Raw genomic sequence first — 18,795 nt, 5'->3', positions numbered from 1 at the left:
ACACCAACAAATCTCAATGTAGCATGAATCATGAAGAACAAATTATTCAAAATACAACAGTCAGTTACCATACATCCAGAGACTAAAAATTACTTGCACTGCAAAGAGTTACTGGGTCGTGATGACTGATGCCAAAGGAAGAACAAAGAAGTGAGGGAGAATGCAATGGACAGTCACAGAAACAGACTTCTGCAATAACTCGCAGTTTCAAAATGTGTAAAACAGGCAATAGTCTTATTGCACAGCTATGGAATATCAGATTGTACACTCAAGGCACATGGGAGTTGAAAGTTGTACCACAACAGTGCATGGCCTGTAGTAGGATTTCACATAAGTTAGAAAGTACCTCATACAAAAATAAATGTGACACTAGAGGGGTGGGGGGGAGGCTTGGCATGAACTCTTAGTGACTCTTTTGTAAATCTCAAGAGGGAGGGTTGACTTGAAGGTGATGACCATTCCTTACCACTTCTCCAGATGAATGAGTTCTAATTACCTTCTCATGTTTTTCTGTGCATTGTTGGACTGCCACTAAAACCCACAGAAATAAGTTCTGACATGTTTTGAAAGCTAAACTGTGCTAAAACTACATAAGAGTTTGATACATCTAAATATTTGTCTCCAGAGAAACTCAAAGCAACTTAATTCTTATTTTGCATATGAACAGAAACTCAAATTAATACATGTTTCTTACTACAAACAAGTGTACATGTCAGAACATTTTGCAAGGCTTTTGGGGTGGAGTACAGAGATCTCGACTGAGTCTGTAGCAAATGCAGTCTCATCTCTTTACAGCGTAGCTTTCCAAAGCCATTAATTTAAAAGAAGCATGGCAATGTTTATAGCTTTAATGTACACATGAAGTACACAGAGAGTGTGCAGCATTTCTCTCTATGCTCACCATCTGATGAGCAAGTCACACAAATCAATATGTTTCTCTGCACACCTCACGTGCAATACTGATAAGCTTTTAAAGTAGTTCCATCCATTTTAAATGAATTAATATGGCCTGTGACATTGGTTCTTGAATATAGTTGCATTAACAGAATGGTAAAATTCTGGCAGAGGGAAGAGAGAAAGATTGCAATAATACAACTGCAGCCAGTCAAGAACTTGCATAAAACACAAACTTACATTAGAGAAAATCATGCTCAATGTATTGCACATGAAAATCTTGAGTCCTACCTACATTTTCTCAGTAAAGTTTCAAATTTCAATTTATCAAGTGCTTTTAACTTTTTTTTCCTCTGAGAAAGAATCAGAGATATGTGCAGTGTTTTCACTACAGAGGGAAAAACGTTAAGAACAGACCTTCTCTCATGTTTAACAATGTCCATAAGAACATTCTTATGAACTATCACCTTGCTCAAAACTGCAGAAGGGAGTAATCCCAGAAACAAAACAGAATAAGACCTCCAGTAACTGTGCCCTTAAAATATCAGTAGAGCTTCAGCAAAATATGCAGAAAAGATAAAGCTTGATCTCTCATCCCTATAAAAGCACAGTAAATAATTCAGGCATCAAGATTTCCAAACTTCCTCTGCTACCAGCACGTAGGGTAAAATGTTCAAATCTAACCAGCAATTTTCTCTCCAGAACACCCTCTCTAAGAGCAATACACATCCCTTACAAATTGCTCCCTTTGTTCAAGTAGCAGGAAACTAGCTTTTTTGATTAATCATGCATCCAGAAATTAGTAATTGTTTCTTATAAGGAAGACTTGATTTTTTCCCCTAAAGAAAAAAACCCCAAACATTTGAATAATATTTTAATGAATGTAATACACTTTGGCCTACAAGAAACATCAAGATAAAGCCATGAAGATGACTTTTTTATACAAACCTATTGGTCATACTGAGATAAGACACTGAGATGAGAGGTTTTATGCATTAGAGTCAGCTGCTTATAAATTACCCAGGATTAGAACCGACTCATTTTTTAGCATTGCTTAATATACTTCACAACAGAATGAGGTTTGTTAATATTTTAAAAAACCCAAACATCTCCACAATACTTCTAATTTGGAACATTAAGAATTCATGTAGTTTCACAGGTATAACTATAACTCTTTGTGGTGGATATTCTTTTAAAGCCTTTTCTCTGTCAAAAGGGTGCATAATTTTACCTAGGATTGAACATCTTCTGTGGAAGTAGCAGAACTAAGGAAGACAAAAGAGCAAATATATTCAGTTCAAGTCAACTAAGTGCATTAGTTGAAAAATACCTTGCCAATTCTATTACCAAGTCACACTCATATGAATATAAATGAAAAATTAGGTTTCAACCCTTTTTTTTATTAAACTACAATAAATCACAGGTTTATCATTTTTATGAGCATGCAAACATGTAAGAAGAATGAATATTAAGAAGTATGAATATTTTTGTAAGTATTGCTGGCAGGATTTTTAGTGGCAGTCAAATTGCTTTGACCTGTAGCTAAGTTCTGTGGATGTGTCTATCCCAATGCAATCTGCCTGCCACCCTGGCTACTGGGTGCTGACCTAGTCTGAGGTACAAGCTCATCATGTTTTCTCCTGTTAACTGTTTCAAACTAGCTATCAAAGATCAATACTTCAAAACTAAAGTTTCAGTTCTGATCAGCAACTAGAGAACAATTTTACAGATACGTCTTGTTTCTCCAATGCTTTTCTTTTGGGTGTAAATAAATGCATGCTATTATGCAAATTCATTCTTCTAAGAGCATGACACTAGCAGGTACAAAGTGTGCTTCAGGCAGACTGAATGCTTACTTTATTCCAATTAAAATGACTCTGATGTTAGGATTCAATATACAATTCAGGCTGCACATTGTATTTTTCTCGAAATGTATGCTGTTTTAATTCAACACAAACAGAATGCTTAAGTAGCAAACACAAACCCTTCACATCTTCAGGCATCGTACCCTTCTGTTTTGTTTAATGTAAAAGCATGCTTGATGGAACCATAACAAGTTCTTGGAAAACAGAACAAAAATAACCCCTCTCAGTAATTGTTGAAAATAACAACAAACAGAAGATGCCTAAGTGATCTGAAATGAAGATCACAGGCTTCAAAAAGAAATGCTGGAACAGGTTCAGTAACAGCACCAAAGAAAGTATGAAATGCTCTATCTTTCAGCCTGGAATTAAGTTAATATATTTTTATTACCAAACTCAGAGACAGAAAATTTATCTAGAGAAAGCCACATGCTTTTTTAAGTGGACTAAAATTCTATGATTCATAGTGAGGACATCTTATTGCTATGCTGAAATTGATTTCTTTCTAAAACAGAAACTGAAGAGGCAAAACATAAGTGACATGATGTCTACATATTCTAATATTAGTTTGCTTTTTATTTCTAGGTCATACTGAAAGCTGACCTGTCACAAATAATAATTAGCACTGACTTGAATTAGTGCTAAGAACTGTTTTGATAAATAAAATGTAGAATTTTTACATAAAGGTTAAAAACTACAGCTAATCAAGAAGTATAATTACAAATTTCCCACAAGTGCAAAAAGCAAAAATTTGACGTTTTGCTTTGTAAAAGCAAAATTTGATCATGCCTCTCATTTAATCTGGAACACGTTTCTGTGGCACTTTGCATAGGCATTTCTCCTCTGCTGCCGGAACGTAATTGTATTTAATGCTCCTGTTCTTTCTTCCAAATTGCACTGGAATTAACTGAATCACTTAGAGTTGGGTAAAAAAGGAAAAGCAAAAGTAAGCAAGGGTGCTCAAGAGAGGAAAGGAGCAGAGACGTGTGCAAACACAACCCGAGTGAGTGTGCTGTGCTTCCCCAGGAAAGCTGAGCGGTGCGAGCTCAGCTGCTGATGGGATCTGTCCATGCTCCACAGGCAGCTGTGCCCCACAGCGACCCAGCCAACCAGCCAGGCATCATGCAAACACACACAGCCTGAAGGGGCAGAGCAAAAACCCACTTGTAGCTCTTCAGCTACAAAAGCTCCCCTTAACCACTGTAAGCTCCTAACAATCCTAAAACCTCCCCTTACACTGTAACCCGCGTATCATGGGGCTACTTGGGGCAAATCCAGCACCTCTCTTCAAACATGCAGATCCTGGGCAGATCTTGTCAGCTGGACAACAGTCAGACATCTTACTCTGAAGCTGGAATTACCATAGGCAGCAAAACATGAATTCTGCATCACTAGAATGAGAAGCAACAGGCTGAGATGTCAGCATGCTGTAAAATCCTTCTATGACTCACACATGAGAATTCCTTCTGATACAGCCTACAACTGGTGACTGTCAAGACTTTTTCTCTAGTGGCCTACTATACTGGTTCCAGTAGAAAACTTTCAAAATAGAGGAAAAAAAAGGTAGATCAATACAAAAATGTAGACATGTTTTATTTACTAAACTTGTATTACCCTGTCACCTCCTTTTGCCAACACAAAGAAAAAAAGTACTTCATAACCCATACCATCAAGAAATACTAAGTAAAGAACAAGCCAAATATCAACTATTAACCAAAATTAAATGTTAACGATTATACAGAATATTATTTTTATTTCTAATAGATTGCAATTAAAAATACTATGAAGATTAAAAACTATATAATTTTTTTTTAAATCAGCTTCAAATTTTGCTTATGATACACAGCAAATGTCATTCTGTAGCATGGAGTTTTCATGTGGAGCACTATTTATTAAGGACTCGAACCTGTTGCAGCACAGAAACTGAATTTTAGTTTCCTATGAATGGAATAATCAAAATTGATCCCTCTGAACACCGAGCGTAACGGTGGCAGTGACAGTAAAAATATAACAACAAATAGAGCTGCCTTTGCTATTATTCACCAAGTGATTCAAGTATTAAACACCCTCAAGCTGTATGAATGTGATCAAATTCTAAATGCAAAACACTAAAACTGTATCAAAACACAAAGTCCATGCTGCCAACAGAAAAGTAACCAGACAGATGAAGTTACACCAGCAGAATGATCCATTTGTATTTCAAAATGGGCACTGCTCTCTCTGCCTTCACCTGCCCCAGGTGCTGTGTTCTGCTGAAGAGGGCTAAGCCCACATCAAGTCAGCTTCAGTTTTTGAAACAGAACTGTCAGAACCCAGGACATCCCTCTGGATGCCTTGGATGGCTCAAAATCCTGGCAGGGGCTTGAAGACCCTGGCAGGAAGCCAAAGACACCTGGGAATTCTATCTTAACCCACAGAGCAAATTACCAACTTTATATGAAGAATTACAAGTCACAAAAGTTTAAGTAGCATAACAGTAGTTGTCATAGAAGTGAAAGGTGAAATTTTGAAGAATTTTGCTATGGGGGTCTAGGGGGCAAGATGGAGGAATTTGGGCGTTGTCCTGCCCTTCTTCCTTCTTCTTCCTAGCCTCCATCTTCTTGGTGATGCTAGCATGTTGGGATTGGTGTAGAGTAGAAAGTCACTGTCTAACATAGGTGATAGGTATTGGGACACAACTGTGAATATCAAATATGTAGGTCATAGTATAAAAGACAACACCTGCCTCATGGGTAGGGAGTGTGCTTCAGACTGACCTGCAGAAAAGACCTCAGCAGGCCAGACAGAGAAGGTTTTAGATGAGAAATAATAAACAACCTTGAGAATGACAGCCGAAGACTTCTGATCTATCCTTTGACAGCTGGGTTGTGGAAAAGAGACTTTTTAACACCCCTCGGGGTCAGCTTGACCAGAGGAGACCCCGAGACACAACGAGTGGCAGGTCGGGCACCGGCGCCGTGCTCACCTCTCTCGCTGGCGTCATCGACGAGGACGATCTCCTGCAGCATGTGCCGCGGCGAGCGGTTGATCACGCTGTGCACCGTCCGCAGCAGCGTGCTCCAGGCCTCGTTGTGGAACACGATGACTACACTCGTGGTGGGAAGGTTGTCTGCATACACCTTCGTTTTACACCTGTAAACCAAAACAAAGCAGGTATTTGTAGAGGTCAAGCCTTTAGTTACAGCTGCAAGTCAGGTTTCCCTCTTGAGGATTGCTACTAACATCCCAGATATATTAATTTTATGCAGAATGTGACAAAGGAGCACAAAGTACATATTTTATACATGCTCAAAGTGCTACAAAGTTCACCAAATTACAAGAAAATTATATTCACTTTCCAAAGTTAGCATGAAAAACCATAAGTTTAGTTCTCCCAACAGCATATATAGGGCATTTATGTAAACTATGACATACACTTCAAGTAACCCCACATGCAGCCAAAATTTTCACATTCTGCAATGCTATTTTGAAACAAATTATGTTTTCATTATCTTCTAGGAAAATTAATACACTGTACACAAAGTACGAATCACAGTTCTGAAAAAATTCCAATTCTGCTCTAAAAAGTAACCACACAATTGTAAGTGTTCTCTGCACAGATCTGCTCCTCCTGCACATTTAAAAATGACACAGTTACTTATGTAAGATTTGATGCTATTAATCCTTTAAGAATCCAAATTAAAGAGATATATGCAGATCTCAAAAAGAAGGAAAACACCGAGGTGTAAAAAGAAGTATACTCAACGGAGATCTATTTCAACAAAAAAGCTTTTATTAGATCCCAAATTGTTGAGTCAGTTCACTGGAATGCAACCTGATCTAAGTGCTACAATACATTAACAAGTATTCATGACTATCCTAGCAGCAGCACTGTCCAAGGGCTTGAGAAGCACAGAGTGCATATCCTCTACCCTAAATATCCAAAAGCAGTGCTTAAGGAGCAGCCTGCCAATACAACAGGATCATGGTGTCAGCATCCAACATCATGCCAAACAGTGACACAAGGAATGTTAGCCAGAACTGGGCTCCCAACATCAATATTTGATTAGCTGGATAACTCATTTAGCCAGAGCTCTTCTCAGAGCAGCTCTCACACAAACCAGCAGTTCAGCTCTGAGGTGGTGACAAAAGCCCAGCATGCACAGACATCTCAGAAAGGATCAGTAAGTCCAGGTGCAAATGAAGAAATACCTGGAAGGGGTTCTGTGAAACCATTTCTGAGAATTAAAGCAGTTGGATCAGGCACTATCTGCCTTCAATATTATGCCTACTTATTATGCAACTATGCCAAATTTAATTATTCATCACACTGAACTGAACATTATAAAATCTTTATGGAAAGCTTCCATATATCCCTATGTTATCCTGATTCATTTTACATGTTAAAAAAAACCCAAAAAAACAAAAACAACTTGCAAAGCATGGCAACTGAAAAAGCTACTTCTTTGGTATACCTTGAAAAATAAAATAGCTTTTCACAAAAACACTATGAATTTCAGATGAAAAATTCAATCATAAGCCAAATAATTTTATCCCCATGTTTGTCATTTGTTCAGTCTACTTTGCTACTTTAAACTCAAAATGTTTTATTCCTTCTGCTGCACTGCTCCCTAGACCAGAAAATAAGTTTCTGACTGTAGACCTTCAGCTACAATAGTAATACAAATCCACCAATTGCTCCTCTACTTTTTGGAAGAATTTTTGTAAAAAAGTTGAGAGAAGCCTGTTAGCAGTTCTCTATGAAAAGCAGTAACAATGTGTCATTCACAAGGAATATCATGCTGGGATAGGCACAGGATCTACTATTGTAGTATGAAGTCTCTCATCTTCAGCCTTACCTTTCATCACGGTTTTACAGAAGATTTTATTTTACTGAGCTCATATCAATGAGCTGGTATAAACATAAGCCAGGTGATCAGGGCTACAATATTTACACAGCATTGCACTGTCTGAAGTATAAATATACCAAAACATTTGAGATCTGTCCTTGAGGGGGAACTTTTTAGCACTAACAGGAAGGCTTACAGGAATTTTTTGGGGACCCTCCTCCCCGTTGTAAGGCATTCCTCCTGCTCTGTCCTGCAGAAGGTGAATCTCCAGCTTGCCAAAATGAAACGTGTCCATTCTCACTCCCAGAGGTCAGCCCTTCCTGGGGTAACAGTTCAGGATGATCCTACGCTGGCACTTGGCTGCTGGCTGGCTTTAACCCATGGCACTTGTTTGCCAACACGTGAAAGGCTGCCAGGAGTCACACAGGGGTGGTTTCATAACCAAACTGGCTGGGCACTTTTGGATGCTATTCTTAAAAAAGTGCTTGGCATGAAATTATTCTGGATTCATTGATGCAGGCAAGACAAATGAAAGGGTTGAAATGATGAGATCTGATTTTTAATACTCCTTTTACCTGCCCTTCTATATACACACCTTTTAGCTATATCTCTACAAATAGCTATGAATACATACAAATAAATCCTCCTGTTATGAATTTTGAAACCACAAGTAACTCCTTCTGCCCCAGGAATATATTGCTGCAGAACATAGGACAAATAAAATAGAACACTTGATGCCCATGATTAGACATTAGCCTTCTAAGGAAACCTCATGTTTTTTCTATTAACAAACATTTAAATTAAGAATTCTTTTGTCTTTCATTTGAAAACAAATTACCCCAGAAAGGAGTACTATAGAATTTAAAATAAAGCATTAGCTTCAACCAAGTTATGCAACATTAGAAGCAGAATAAAACCATGAGGGGTATGACACACAGGCTATGAATTAAGGACAATTTGAATTTTAATGAGCTACTAATACATTATGTTCCTTTTGTTGGATCATGCCTCAAACTGTTTTAAAATTGAGTGCATAACATTAGGAAGGCATACCATCCCCAGTAATTTAATGAAGACTCCAAACAGCAGCTGAGAATGTCTACTCCTCATGGAATGCATCATCCTTCCTTTAATCTACAGCATTCACTGTAGATGATGCAAACTCTCAGCTAACGTGACTCCATACATTATTTAGGTTGTGGAAACTCCCCCAAAACATAATATATTTTAAATACAAACAGAGACAGAAAAAAAAGCACAGATTGTTAAGACACAGAGCAATGATGTTTGTCTTCCCAAGTCACTGTTACAGGTGATGGAGCCCTGCTTTCCTGGAGGTGACTGAACACCTGCCTGCCCATGGGCAGCAGTGCATGAATTCCTTGCTTTTGTGGCTTTTCCTTTCTCGATTAAACTGAATATCTCAACCCATAAGTTTTTTCACTTCTACCCTTCTGATTCTATCCCACTGTGCGGGTAGTGAGCGAGTGGCTGCCAGCTCACAACAGAAATAAAGTGGAAAATTACATAGGAAATAGAATTAAAATTATCAAATATTTAAAATTTTCTCACATCAAAATCAGATGTGAGAAAAAATAATTAAGTTTAATACCTAGGCTTTTTAAAGCTGTTTTACAAAAACACCACTATAAAGACATAACTCTGCTCTGACCTTTGCAGGATGCTTACACTTACTCTTCACAGAATTTCATCTTTTTGCAATCTTGCATTATATATTCAGAGTACTGACTACTGCATTCTGGTCTGGGACCTTCAACCTAAGGACATGCACTTGTTGAAGCAAGGAAAGCCACAAAGATGTTCAAGGGCACCTCTCCTATGCAGACAGGCTGAGAGAGCTGGGGTTGCTCAGCCTGGAGCAGAGAAGGCTCTGGAGAGATCTTATAGGACCTTCCAGGACCTAAAGAGGGTATAAATGAACTGGAGAGGGACTTCTTACAAGAGTCTGTAATGACATGACAAGGGAGAATGGCTTTAAATTGAAATAGGATCTGTCTAGATTAGGTAATAGGAATAAATCCTTTACTGTGAGGCTGATGAGACACTGGAACAGGTTGCCCAGGTTGTGGATGACCCTGGGAAGTGCTCACAGCCAGGCTGGATGGGACTTTCAGCAATCCAGTCTAGGAGAAAGTGTCCCTGTCCACAGCAGAGGGGTTGGAACTAGATGATCTTTAAGGTTCCTTCCAACCCGAACCATACTGTTCCATGATTCCATAATTCTATGAGAATAGTTTGGCCCAGTTCATTACAACTACATAGTAAGTCCACATCTCCCCAAGAACACAGGGCAGTGTTAGAAGCCAGAATACTTTATAACTTGAAATCACAATTAATGAACTAAAAGCAAAGAAAGGTGGACCAATCCTAGTATTTATCTATATCACTGCTAAAGAAGACCAATGACAGTAAAATAAACACATTTTGTTGTCCCTGACAACCTGTACCCAGAATCCAAAGTTTTAAGTCCATTACAAAAGCTTTTTTTAAATGAAAGGCTAAAAGCTACTATAAGTTTTGTTTTGCTTGTCCATTATTGTGACTCTTTGTGAAGGCATAAGTTGAATCTTTCATAGAAGCTTTGCAGGTTTTACATGGGAAGATGTTCAGGAAAAAATCCTGAGAGAATTTTATTCAATGGACTAAGTATAACCACTTGAAAACTACCCTATGCTACTTCAAATGCATCTGAAGATCCTCTGAATAAATTGCTTTCCTACATTCTCTTTCAGCCCAGAGTACAAATAGTCCACAGGAGACATTACAAAAATAACCAGAAGAGACAACAAGTAAGGCAATTATGTCCAAATAAAATTAAGCCATTAAATCTCAGAGTTTAATTGTTGCTTCAGCACAAACTTGCAGGCAAAGAAGACAACTTTTCATTTTGCACTTTCTACAACATCACAACCATACACACTCAATCCTTCTCCACACATGACAGAACTGGAAGCCTCTCTTCTCTCATACCAAAGAGGGAATAAGGGAACAAATGTACTTCACCACTGCAAGGGCAGAAGAAATCTACCACATGATCCTACAAGATGCTTCAATTGAATTCATCAGAAGGTGAAGTTCTTCTAATACCCATCTGATCTCCTCAGTGTCCAGCTCAGAGATAAAAAGCTACCCACCTAGCCACAGCCAGGCATGCTGAGACTCCAGAAACTTGGGAAAATACCCATACTGTCCTCATGCTGCCTCTCTCATTTTACTGCTGGGTCTTTGACAAATATTCCAAATATGACATTAGAAAAACTCTGCAACTGTGCAGCCATCCTATTACAGAATAGCACTTGGCATTTTATCAATATTTTAAAATTGCATTCATGGATCAATTTACTTAGAAATTATTCCTGAAACCTAAGATTGAGTGCTACATGCGTAATGTTGGCAAATCTTGAAAGACATATATTTACAATATTAGTAGTGATCTCTGCACACCCTTCAAACACATACTAAATCATTTCTGAAAGTGAAAAACAAGGATTTACTATTTGGATAGCTCTTAAATACCTTTTCATAGACTAAAAAAAATCACATCCCAAAAAAAGCTACAAGCAGGGAAGAGGTCTTAGAGGAAATCAGTTATACACTACCATAATGCTCATGCAGTGAGACACAATGAGGAAAACCTCTTTCACTGAGACAAAATATGAAATAAATTTTAGATCATTTTCTAGAAAGATGAGGGCATAATTATAGTCTGCATTAGAAATAAATGCTAAATATCTAAGGTATTACAGGGAAGGTTTCTACCCCTCTGATACTGCCAACATGTTGTTCTCCACAGAGGAGAAATGAGACAACAAGATACACATTGGAATTTGTTTTTTAATATGGGTTGTTCAAAACAAGGCCACTGATACTCACCTAATCACAAAAATTAACAGAGTCAGACACTACCTGAGCTATGATCTGCTCTACTTGTTTCCAGTTTTATTCCCATATTCCACCAGCCTTTCAAAGGAACAAGCCATGAGCAATAATTTACAATGGCTCAAAAACATTAACAGCAGTAAAACATGTATGCAATCCTTGTTTTCTAGCCCAGTGCACACAGCCCAGAGCACTCTGATAAAGGACAGAGATGGAACACAAGTAGAAGTGTCTCCTGTGCACTGAGCAGCTCAGTTAGGAAATCCCAGTGGAGCTCAGATTGGTGCTCGTACGTGCAGTACGATAACACAGTGCCAATGCATTTTTGAAAGCTGAACCAGCAACAGATTGGGGCAGGAAGGGAAGCATGTTTAGTCATCTTACAAATTTAATACAATCTTTCATCTTGGATGATACAAACAACAGTTATAAATAAAAACTGCAGTTATAAATAAACTGCATCTCAGGACTTAAATTTGACAATGACACATAGGAATAATCCAAGTCTTGCTGAAAATCAGGTTAGAGCTGAAGTATTGAGGAAATACTACACAGCACAGCCTCTGTAATAAATTTGTTTAATATTACTGATGCAGTACAAACAACTCACATTTCAGTATTAAAATACATTGAGAGTCTCTGGAAAGTAAACATCAGTATCCTTTGACTTGAAAACACACATTTATTTTCCTTTGAGGTTACAAAAGTTAATTCTAGATCGATAGAAAACAAAATCAGAAAATCTGAACTCCCCTCATGAAACTTCAGGTTTAATTACTGATATCTGATGAATATCACTGCAGTGCTATAAAATGTCAGTATTCCATTGCTTACCTGCTCATATGCTTTAAGTTATAGCCTGCAATAAAGTTAATGTTACAGAGCTGAGGCACAGCTATGCCCAACAAGAAACCTCCTCTCTACTTAAATCCAGGTGAAAACAAGTTTTGAAATAAGACTCTGAGAGTCACCCTGAAGCTGCTGAGACTGACCTATATTTCCATCAAGGGAGTACGCCCTGTAGCAGGGTGTCAGAGAAAATCTACTACATCAAGAACCACCAAGACTCAAGTCACATGTTTTTCTGGTAAACACTGACTTAGTCTTTCCTGGATCACAGAATCACAGAATGTGCTGAGTTGGAAGGGACCCACAAAGATCATAGAGTATAAGCAGCAGCCTCATAATATCATTTAAGAGGGGGTGCTAATAAATCTGTTTTTTCCATAAATTTTAAGAACACTCCAAGGTCCTAAATTGAAGACAATCAAGCTGGATAAAGATCTGATTTTCATATAGAAGCAATGCAGCTAAAAGGACTAAAAGCAATTCTTCTGAGAGACATGGGATCACTAGCTGTTGTAACATGCCAAACCACATTTCACTACTCAGATTTTGCATAGCACCACAGCTTTAACTTGCAACTGAACAAAGAGAAAGCACTGCAGATAAGGTTGCAACAAACTTCATGCTACCCTGAATCTTCTTCTTCCAATCAAATCAGAACAATTTGTTTTAGCAAGAGGCTTTCTTTTCTGTAATTCATATCACGACTTCAATTATTCTATCTGAACAGGTGCCCTGGATGCAGACAAATCCCTTAGCCTTATTTAAACATTTCAACGCAGCCTGCTTAATATCTGCCTTCAATAGTATTACATAATTTACCTGACATCAAGAGTATGAAATTTTCCTTTCTTCTGATCTCAAAGATTTGGATATAAGAAAGGTCGCATTATCTCATGAGTCAAGTAGAAATCTTCTTAAACCCTGAAAACAAAATCCAAAATGGTTCTTAAAACCATTGTGGTTACAGAATTCAAGCAGAGCTTCACAAAAATAATAGTAGCTGCAGTTGACTATTTTCCCTATCCTGAAAGCAATCACAGAAAAGCATCTCTTGACAGAAGTAAAACCAATTCTGTCCTCAGAGACTGAAGTTGAACCTAGATCTCTAGACCAATTATTTTCCATACCTAACCTAACAATCTGAATAAATTTCAGGATATGGTAGCTCATCCAAAATGGATGAGCATGAATAAGAAGATTGCAATTAAGAATCAGACTGCCAAGAGTTTGTGCACATATACATCTGGGTATACATATATATACACACACACATCTGTGTGCGTGGGTGTGTATAGTGTAACCCCCTCCCACCACCTAAAAAAAACACCAAAACTGTTTACAGGAAGTAAGCTGATTTTTAATGCTATTTTTTCCCTCTAAGCTTTCTCTAGGGAAAAGGTTTATAGGGAATTTCTTTCAGCTAACTCACTAAATCAATGTGAACAAGAACAATTCCAAACATTGATTCTGCAAGAGGCCAGTAACAAGCTATAGGCACCACAAAAACCAGATGAAAAAACATTCCTGCCTGATAGAACGGTAAAGTCTTTAATACCTCACATGTTTTCAGACTTCCATGACATTGCTGAAAGTTACACTTTCAGCTGGTGATGAGGTCAGCAGATTTCTCTACAGATGCCAGGTTAATTAACAGCCTGGATTTCTAGCTTAAGTCAAAAGCTCCTGAGTCTTCCACCACTTATGCTGACAACTTTGCTCCTTTTCTATTGTCTTTACATTACTATGACCTGAGCTAAATGATTACCGAAGTTCACAAAGTATATCACAATTTATGGAGCTTAAATCCCCATGGCCTCATGGGGATATTAATGCTCATGTTCTAAAAGAAAGCTTTTCTCCCCACCACATTCCACATAATGCAACTGTGGGCTGCTGCCAAAAGCAATAAACCCACCTTTTGCCATTATAGTTATGTCCCATCCCCTTCTTTCCACCAGATCTGGTAGTTATATGGCTGCTGTGAGTGTTGCTTCAGTTTGCTCAATCAACAAACATATTTTTTTTCTACTTTTTGGTGTCCATCCAGCCAGTGAACATCCAGGCCACACAATCATCAGCTTAGTATCAACGGAAGTGAGGAGAAAATGTCTTTCATCTGCAGTCGACATTTATACCAAATTATATATAGTATAAAACTACCCCTTAGCTATTGTCCTAAATTAAATAACTAAGTAGAGAGCACACTTTTACAGGCCTCATATAGAAGCAAATGCCTTGAGTGCTATCTTTTAAAAACCCATGAAATACCACACTTGAGTCCCAAGACTACACTCTTGCATGTGTGCCTTCATTTGTTTTACTATGAATAGTTCTACTCAAGCTATTTTCCTCACATTGAGGTTGTGTTAATTTTATGGATGTGTTATATTTTGATTCAACTATAGTATCCTAAAGTATAGAGCAAATAAATTTGCTTTGAGAACATAAAATTCTGAATTCCAGTATATTCTCACGTGCATATGTCATACTTAAAATCAACATTACATTTTTAAAGCACAGATGTGAAAACCACATTGTGGTAACTGAAAAAAATTATATTGTATCATCTAATTAACAGTGCTGAAATCTAAATTCTGTTCTTTCTAACCAAAGATATGACAGAATCAGTCAGAATTACTATTTTACTAGATTTACTCAGAGAGAAGACCAACATAATTGTCATGAACTTCACAGCATACATGTAACGTGGAAGAATGGCTTTTAACTTGGAAAATTGTCTACTTTCTCCCAGTTGTGGAAGCAAGTTTGGCAGCAGGAACTGAGAAGGGTAGTTTGATCCAGAAAAAACTGCTCCAATAAAAAAAATCTGACAACATTAATGAACCAGTTAAACATGAAGATCTCAGAAATAGGCACCTTTCTTTTTTCCATTAAGTGGCTGAGGCTGTAATTTGTATGGATTTAAACACAGTTGACTCAAAATACATAGGGTCATCTGGCTAAAAACTCTGATTACACCTTAACATGTTTTATAGCACTCAAAATACCAGCTCACCTACCTTCCTGAGCACAGACAGTTTGAGAAAATGATAGTTAAAAGATCCAGAGTCTATGCAGAACTAACCGAGGTAAAATAAGACATCTCATACCTTAATTCTGTCAAAATTATACCAACTGGAAAAAGGGAAAAGGAAGACCTTTTATGCCAAATTGTCTAGAACCTGTAGCCTTGGAAAAAGGGTTGCTGAGGGATCAGCAAGGAGCGTGGATACTCCTGCTTGCTGCAGGTCTGCTTGAGAAAGCCCATCACCATTCCAAGAAATATAGACCTGCAAAAGTGACACCCTACTAGCACTGCATCACAAGCTCCAGTGGGGACCAGAGCTTACATGAACACAAAAATCATTCTGTCACAGCTATGCCTTCATTGTTTAAAGACTTGATTGCTTGTGCCTGGAAAAAAAAGTGTTTTAAGCAGCTCTTTTCAAGTGAAAAAATCTCAGAATTTGGTTTAAACTCTCACAACAGGGAACAAATGTCTACTTAAAAGTTTTATATATTCCACAAATTGCTAACTAATGAGTTCAGGCTGAAAAGCTCAGCCTTAGAACACAATACTCATTCTTCATTCTGCAAAGTGGTTTCTGAAGTCACCTCCAACAGCACTGAGAGCCAAACCAAGTCATACAACATGTGCAAATTTCATGCTTCCAACCCCTCTACTTTCCAGCCTGAACACCAATCTAAAGCACACAGGCAGAGCTGAACATGTACTTTACTCACTGGCATCTATTTTATTCATTGCCTCCCTCCTCTTCAGCAAAATCAAGACAAGACTCCAGTGTTCCTGATCATCCATCTTTTACTCTTTGCTGTCATGTCAAGCCCACAGCTGCATATTTTCCTGGCAACTGTGAATCAACTCCCACTTTGATGATTGATTCACAGGCTAGAATAAGACATGCTTGCAAGAATAATTCTATTAACAACTTAAAACCAATCTGGTATGCACAGCTGCCTCTTCCCCTGCAACAGCTTTCCTCCAGAGGTTGTAGCCTTGTTCATCATATTAGTTTGTTAAACTAACAAGTCCCAGTCCAGATTCAGGGGAGTATCCAGGCTAAAAAAAATTCTTCTGGTTTAGCTTTTTCTGTTGAGCAAATCACACTCAGCTGGAATAAAGAGAAGTAGAGCAATGCTCCTGGTTACAGACACAAAGTGACCAGCAATTCAGGCACATGTCAGTGATTTTATAGGTGTGTGCATCAGTAATTTTGTGCCAAACAATAAAAATAGATATAAACCTGTAAATACAACTGGGGCACACTTGGCAGAACAGAGATGCCAGCTTCTGAAGATGTCTTGTACTGAGGAGTTCCCTTAGCTGGAGAAGTGCCTAGAAGTTATTAAAGAGTTCATATTTTTGTTCTTCTAGTAAGGGAACAAAATTTCTTGGCCAAAACAGAAACAGGGTGCCCAGAGTGATGAGAGATTAATCTATGAGCGCTCCAGGACCAACATACTTGTTTTTGCACAGGTGATTAGGGGTTTGGCAGAACTAGAAATTAATTGAAGGATGAAGCAGTCTACTTCAAAAACTGCTCTCCAGCTGACATGTCATGCCATTTCCATTAAATACATGTGGCAAATTGGTCCTGGCACTCTTAATTCCACCAGCTTTCCAATGATTAACCGCTAGGCAAAACCTCTGCAGGCTTCTGTACTTCAGAAAAACTGACATGCTGGAGAATTAGAGGACTTGAAATAATCACTTCTTCCCGCCACACCACATTAAAGGAAGCAACTCACAAAACTTGTGAAGAAAATAATTACATGGTTGAACAGGCTAAGCGTGCCTTTGAACACATCCTGCTTTTTCAAAACCTTGATTGAAAGTGCTACTGGCAGCTGTGCTGTAGGCACATAAATGTGGTAAGGAATGATTAAAAATTACCCATTCTCCTTCTCCACAAACTATTTCCATATTACCAGAGACATAGATAGAACAAATTATAACAGAAGTAATTCCACTAATGCAGCACAGAGTGTTTCTGCCTTTGGAGTATTTTGACTAATCAGATAAATAGTTGCATCAGACATACACACAACACCAGAACGTATTTATAGTGTTCATAATTCTGAAAATGGTTACAATGCTCTAGAAAAGTAACACTGATACACACAGATTAAGACATCCACACAGTATTGTTCTCAAATTTGACAGAGAAATATTAACATTCTACATGATTTCTTAATTACCATGACCTTATAAAGTACATGTTGAAATATGACAAATATAAAAGATTTTTGGGAAGGGTTTTTCTCTCAAAAACTACTAAAAATGCATACACACCTAAATGTTAAAATTTCGACAGGAAATTACAAGAACAGAAAAAAACAACTCTGTCCTGAGACTATACCTAAAATTTTATACTGATTCCACTTTCACAGACAGAGTATAGTGAGAGTATTATTTCCAGAAAAAAATGGAAAAGAGAAGCAAATGCAACACTACAAAACTTACAGCATATGTCTCACTGTGAAACACAGAAAATGCAGAGCATAGCCAAATGTGAAAGACAAAAATTTCTATTTAGCTAAACTGGATTTTGAAATAGCAATTTCAATTGCCTGCAAATTTGAGTGATGCCTAGGTAATAATTTTTTAATAGTTTATAACAATTTCTTTTTCCATTTTTGTCTCAAAGTCTAGACCTCATAAAGGTTGAGATTAAGTCAACTTTTTAGAGCCTCAAATGCATGTTTTCATATTTGAAAATTAATTTAAAATTAAAATACATTATTTCAATCTTGTGAAATCATATTTTGAAAAATATGCCTTCATTATTAGGAACACCAGCAATGCGTCAAGAACACCAGCCCTACCAGGAACTCGCAGAATCACTTTCATCACAACAGATGAAGGCACCTACAAACCAGTTCTTTATCACTCATTAAAAATGAAAAGCAGCAAGAGCTTCATCTCACTCTGCTAATATTATCTTCTGACAGAGGAGATGAAAACAATTCATCCAGGAGCTAGGCCTTGTATATAAAGCAGCAAAGCAGAGCTTCTAAAGAAATTATTCTTGCAAGAAGATAATGTAGATAATTAGGAAAATTTTGTTTCAGAGGTTTTATTCAACCTGAATGCCCCTTTCATAAAGAAGAGGGGTTGAGGTGGAGGGAGCGATCATCTATCCTATCATAGTCCCAGGAGAGTAAAGCAATCTTATTTTTTGTTAAAACAAGGCTACAATTTTCTTTTTAATTACTTACGACTCAAATAGCTCTGAAAGGATCAATATTCTAGAGGCAAGATCAAAACCAAACCAGATGGATATTAGAAAACATTATAATGCAATCTAAATGAGCTTTTGCACATTTCATTAGGTAAGAAAATTTTTGAAGTATTTCTCTCATCACCCAATCTCTTTTATTTTATATAAGGCAGGACTTTAGTCTGCCTCATTACAAGCAATGCATGAATTTTTCAAACA

At 37.6% G+C, this 18,795-nt stretch overlaps 1 protein-coding gene across 2 annotated transcripts in view; it reads right to left on the bottom strand.

Annotated features, from left to right (window-relative positions):
• Nucleotides 1-18,795, bottom strand: part of GALNT1 (polypeptide N-acetylgalactosaminyltransferase 1) — an 87,230-nt gene that overhangs the window by 18,602 nt on the left and 49,833 nt on the right. For both annotated transcript variants that reach the window (XM_039698715.1, XM_039698716.1), the window contains exon 5: nucleotides 5,722-5,888. In XM_039698715.1, the coding sequence (XP_039554649.1) occupies nucleotides 5,722-5,888 (167 nt within the window). The remainder of the gene's footprint in view (nucleotides 1-5,721; nucleotides 5,889-18,795) is intronic.

Source organism: Passer montanus, unplaced genomic scaffold, assembly GCF_014805655.1.
Source record: "Passer montanus isolate IOZ18808 unplaced genomic scaffold, ASM1480565v1 scaffold129, whole genome shotgun sequence".
Classification (NCBI taxonomy): domain Eukaryota; kingdom Metazoa; phylum Chordata; class Aves; order Passeriformes; family Passeridae; genus Passer; species Passer montanus.
The sequence above is the reverse complement of the archived record's forward strand: the minus strand, read 5'-3'. Positions and strand labels throughout refer to the sequence as shown.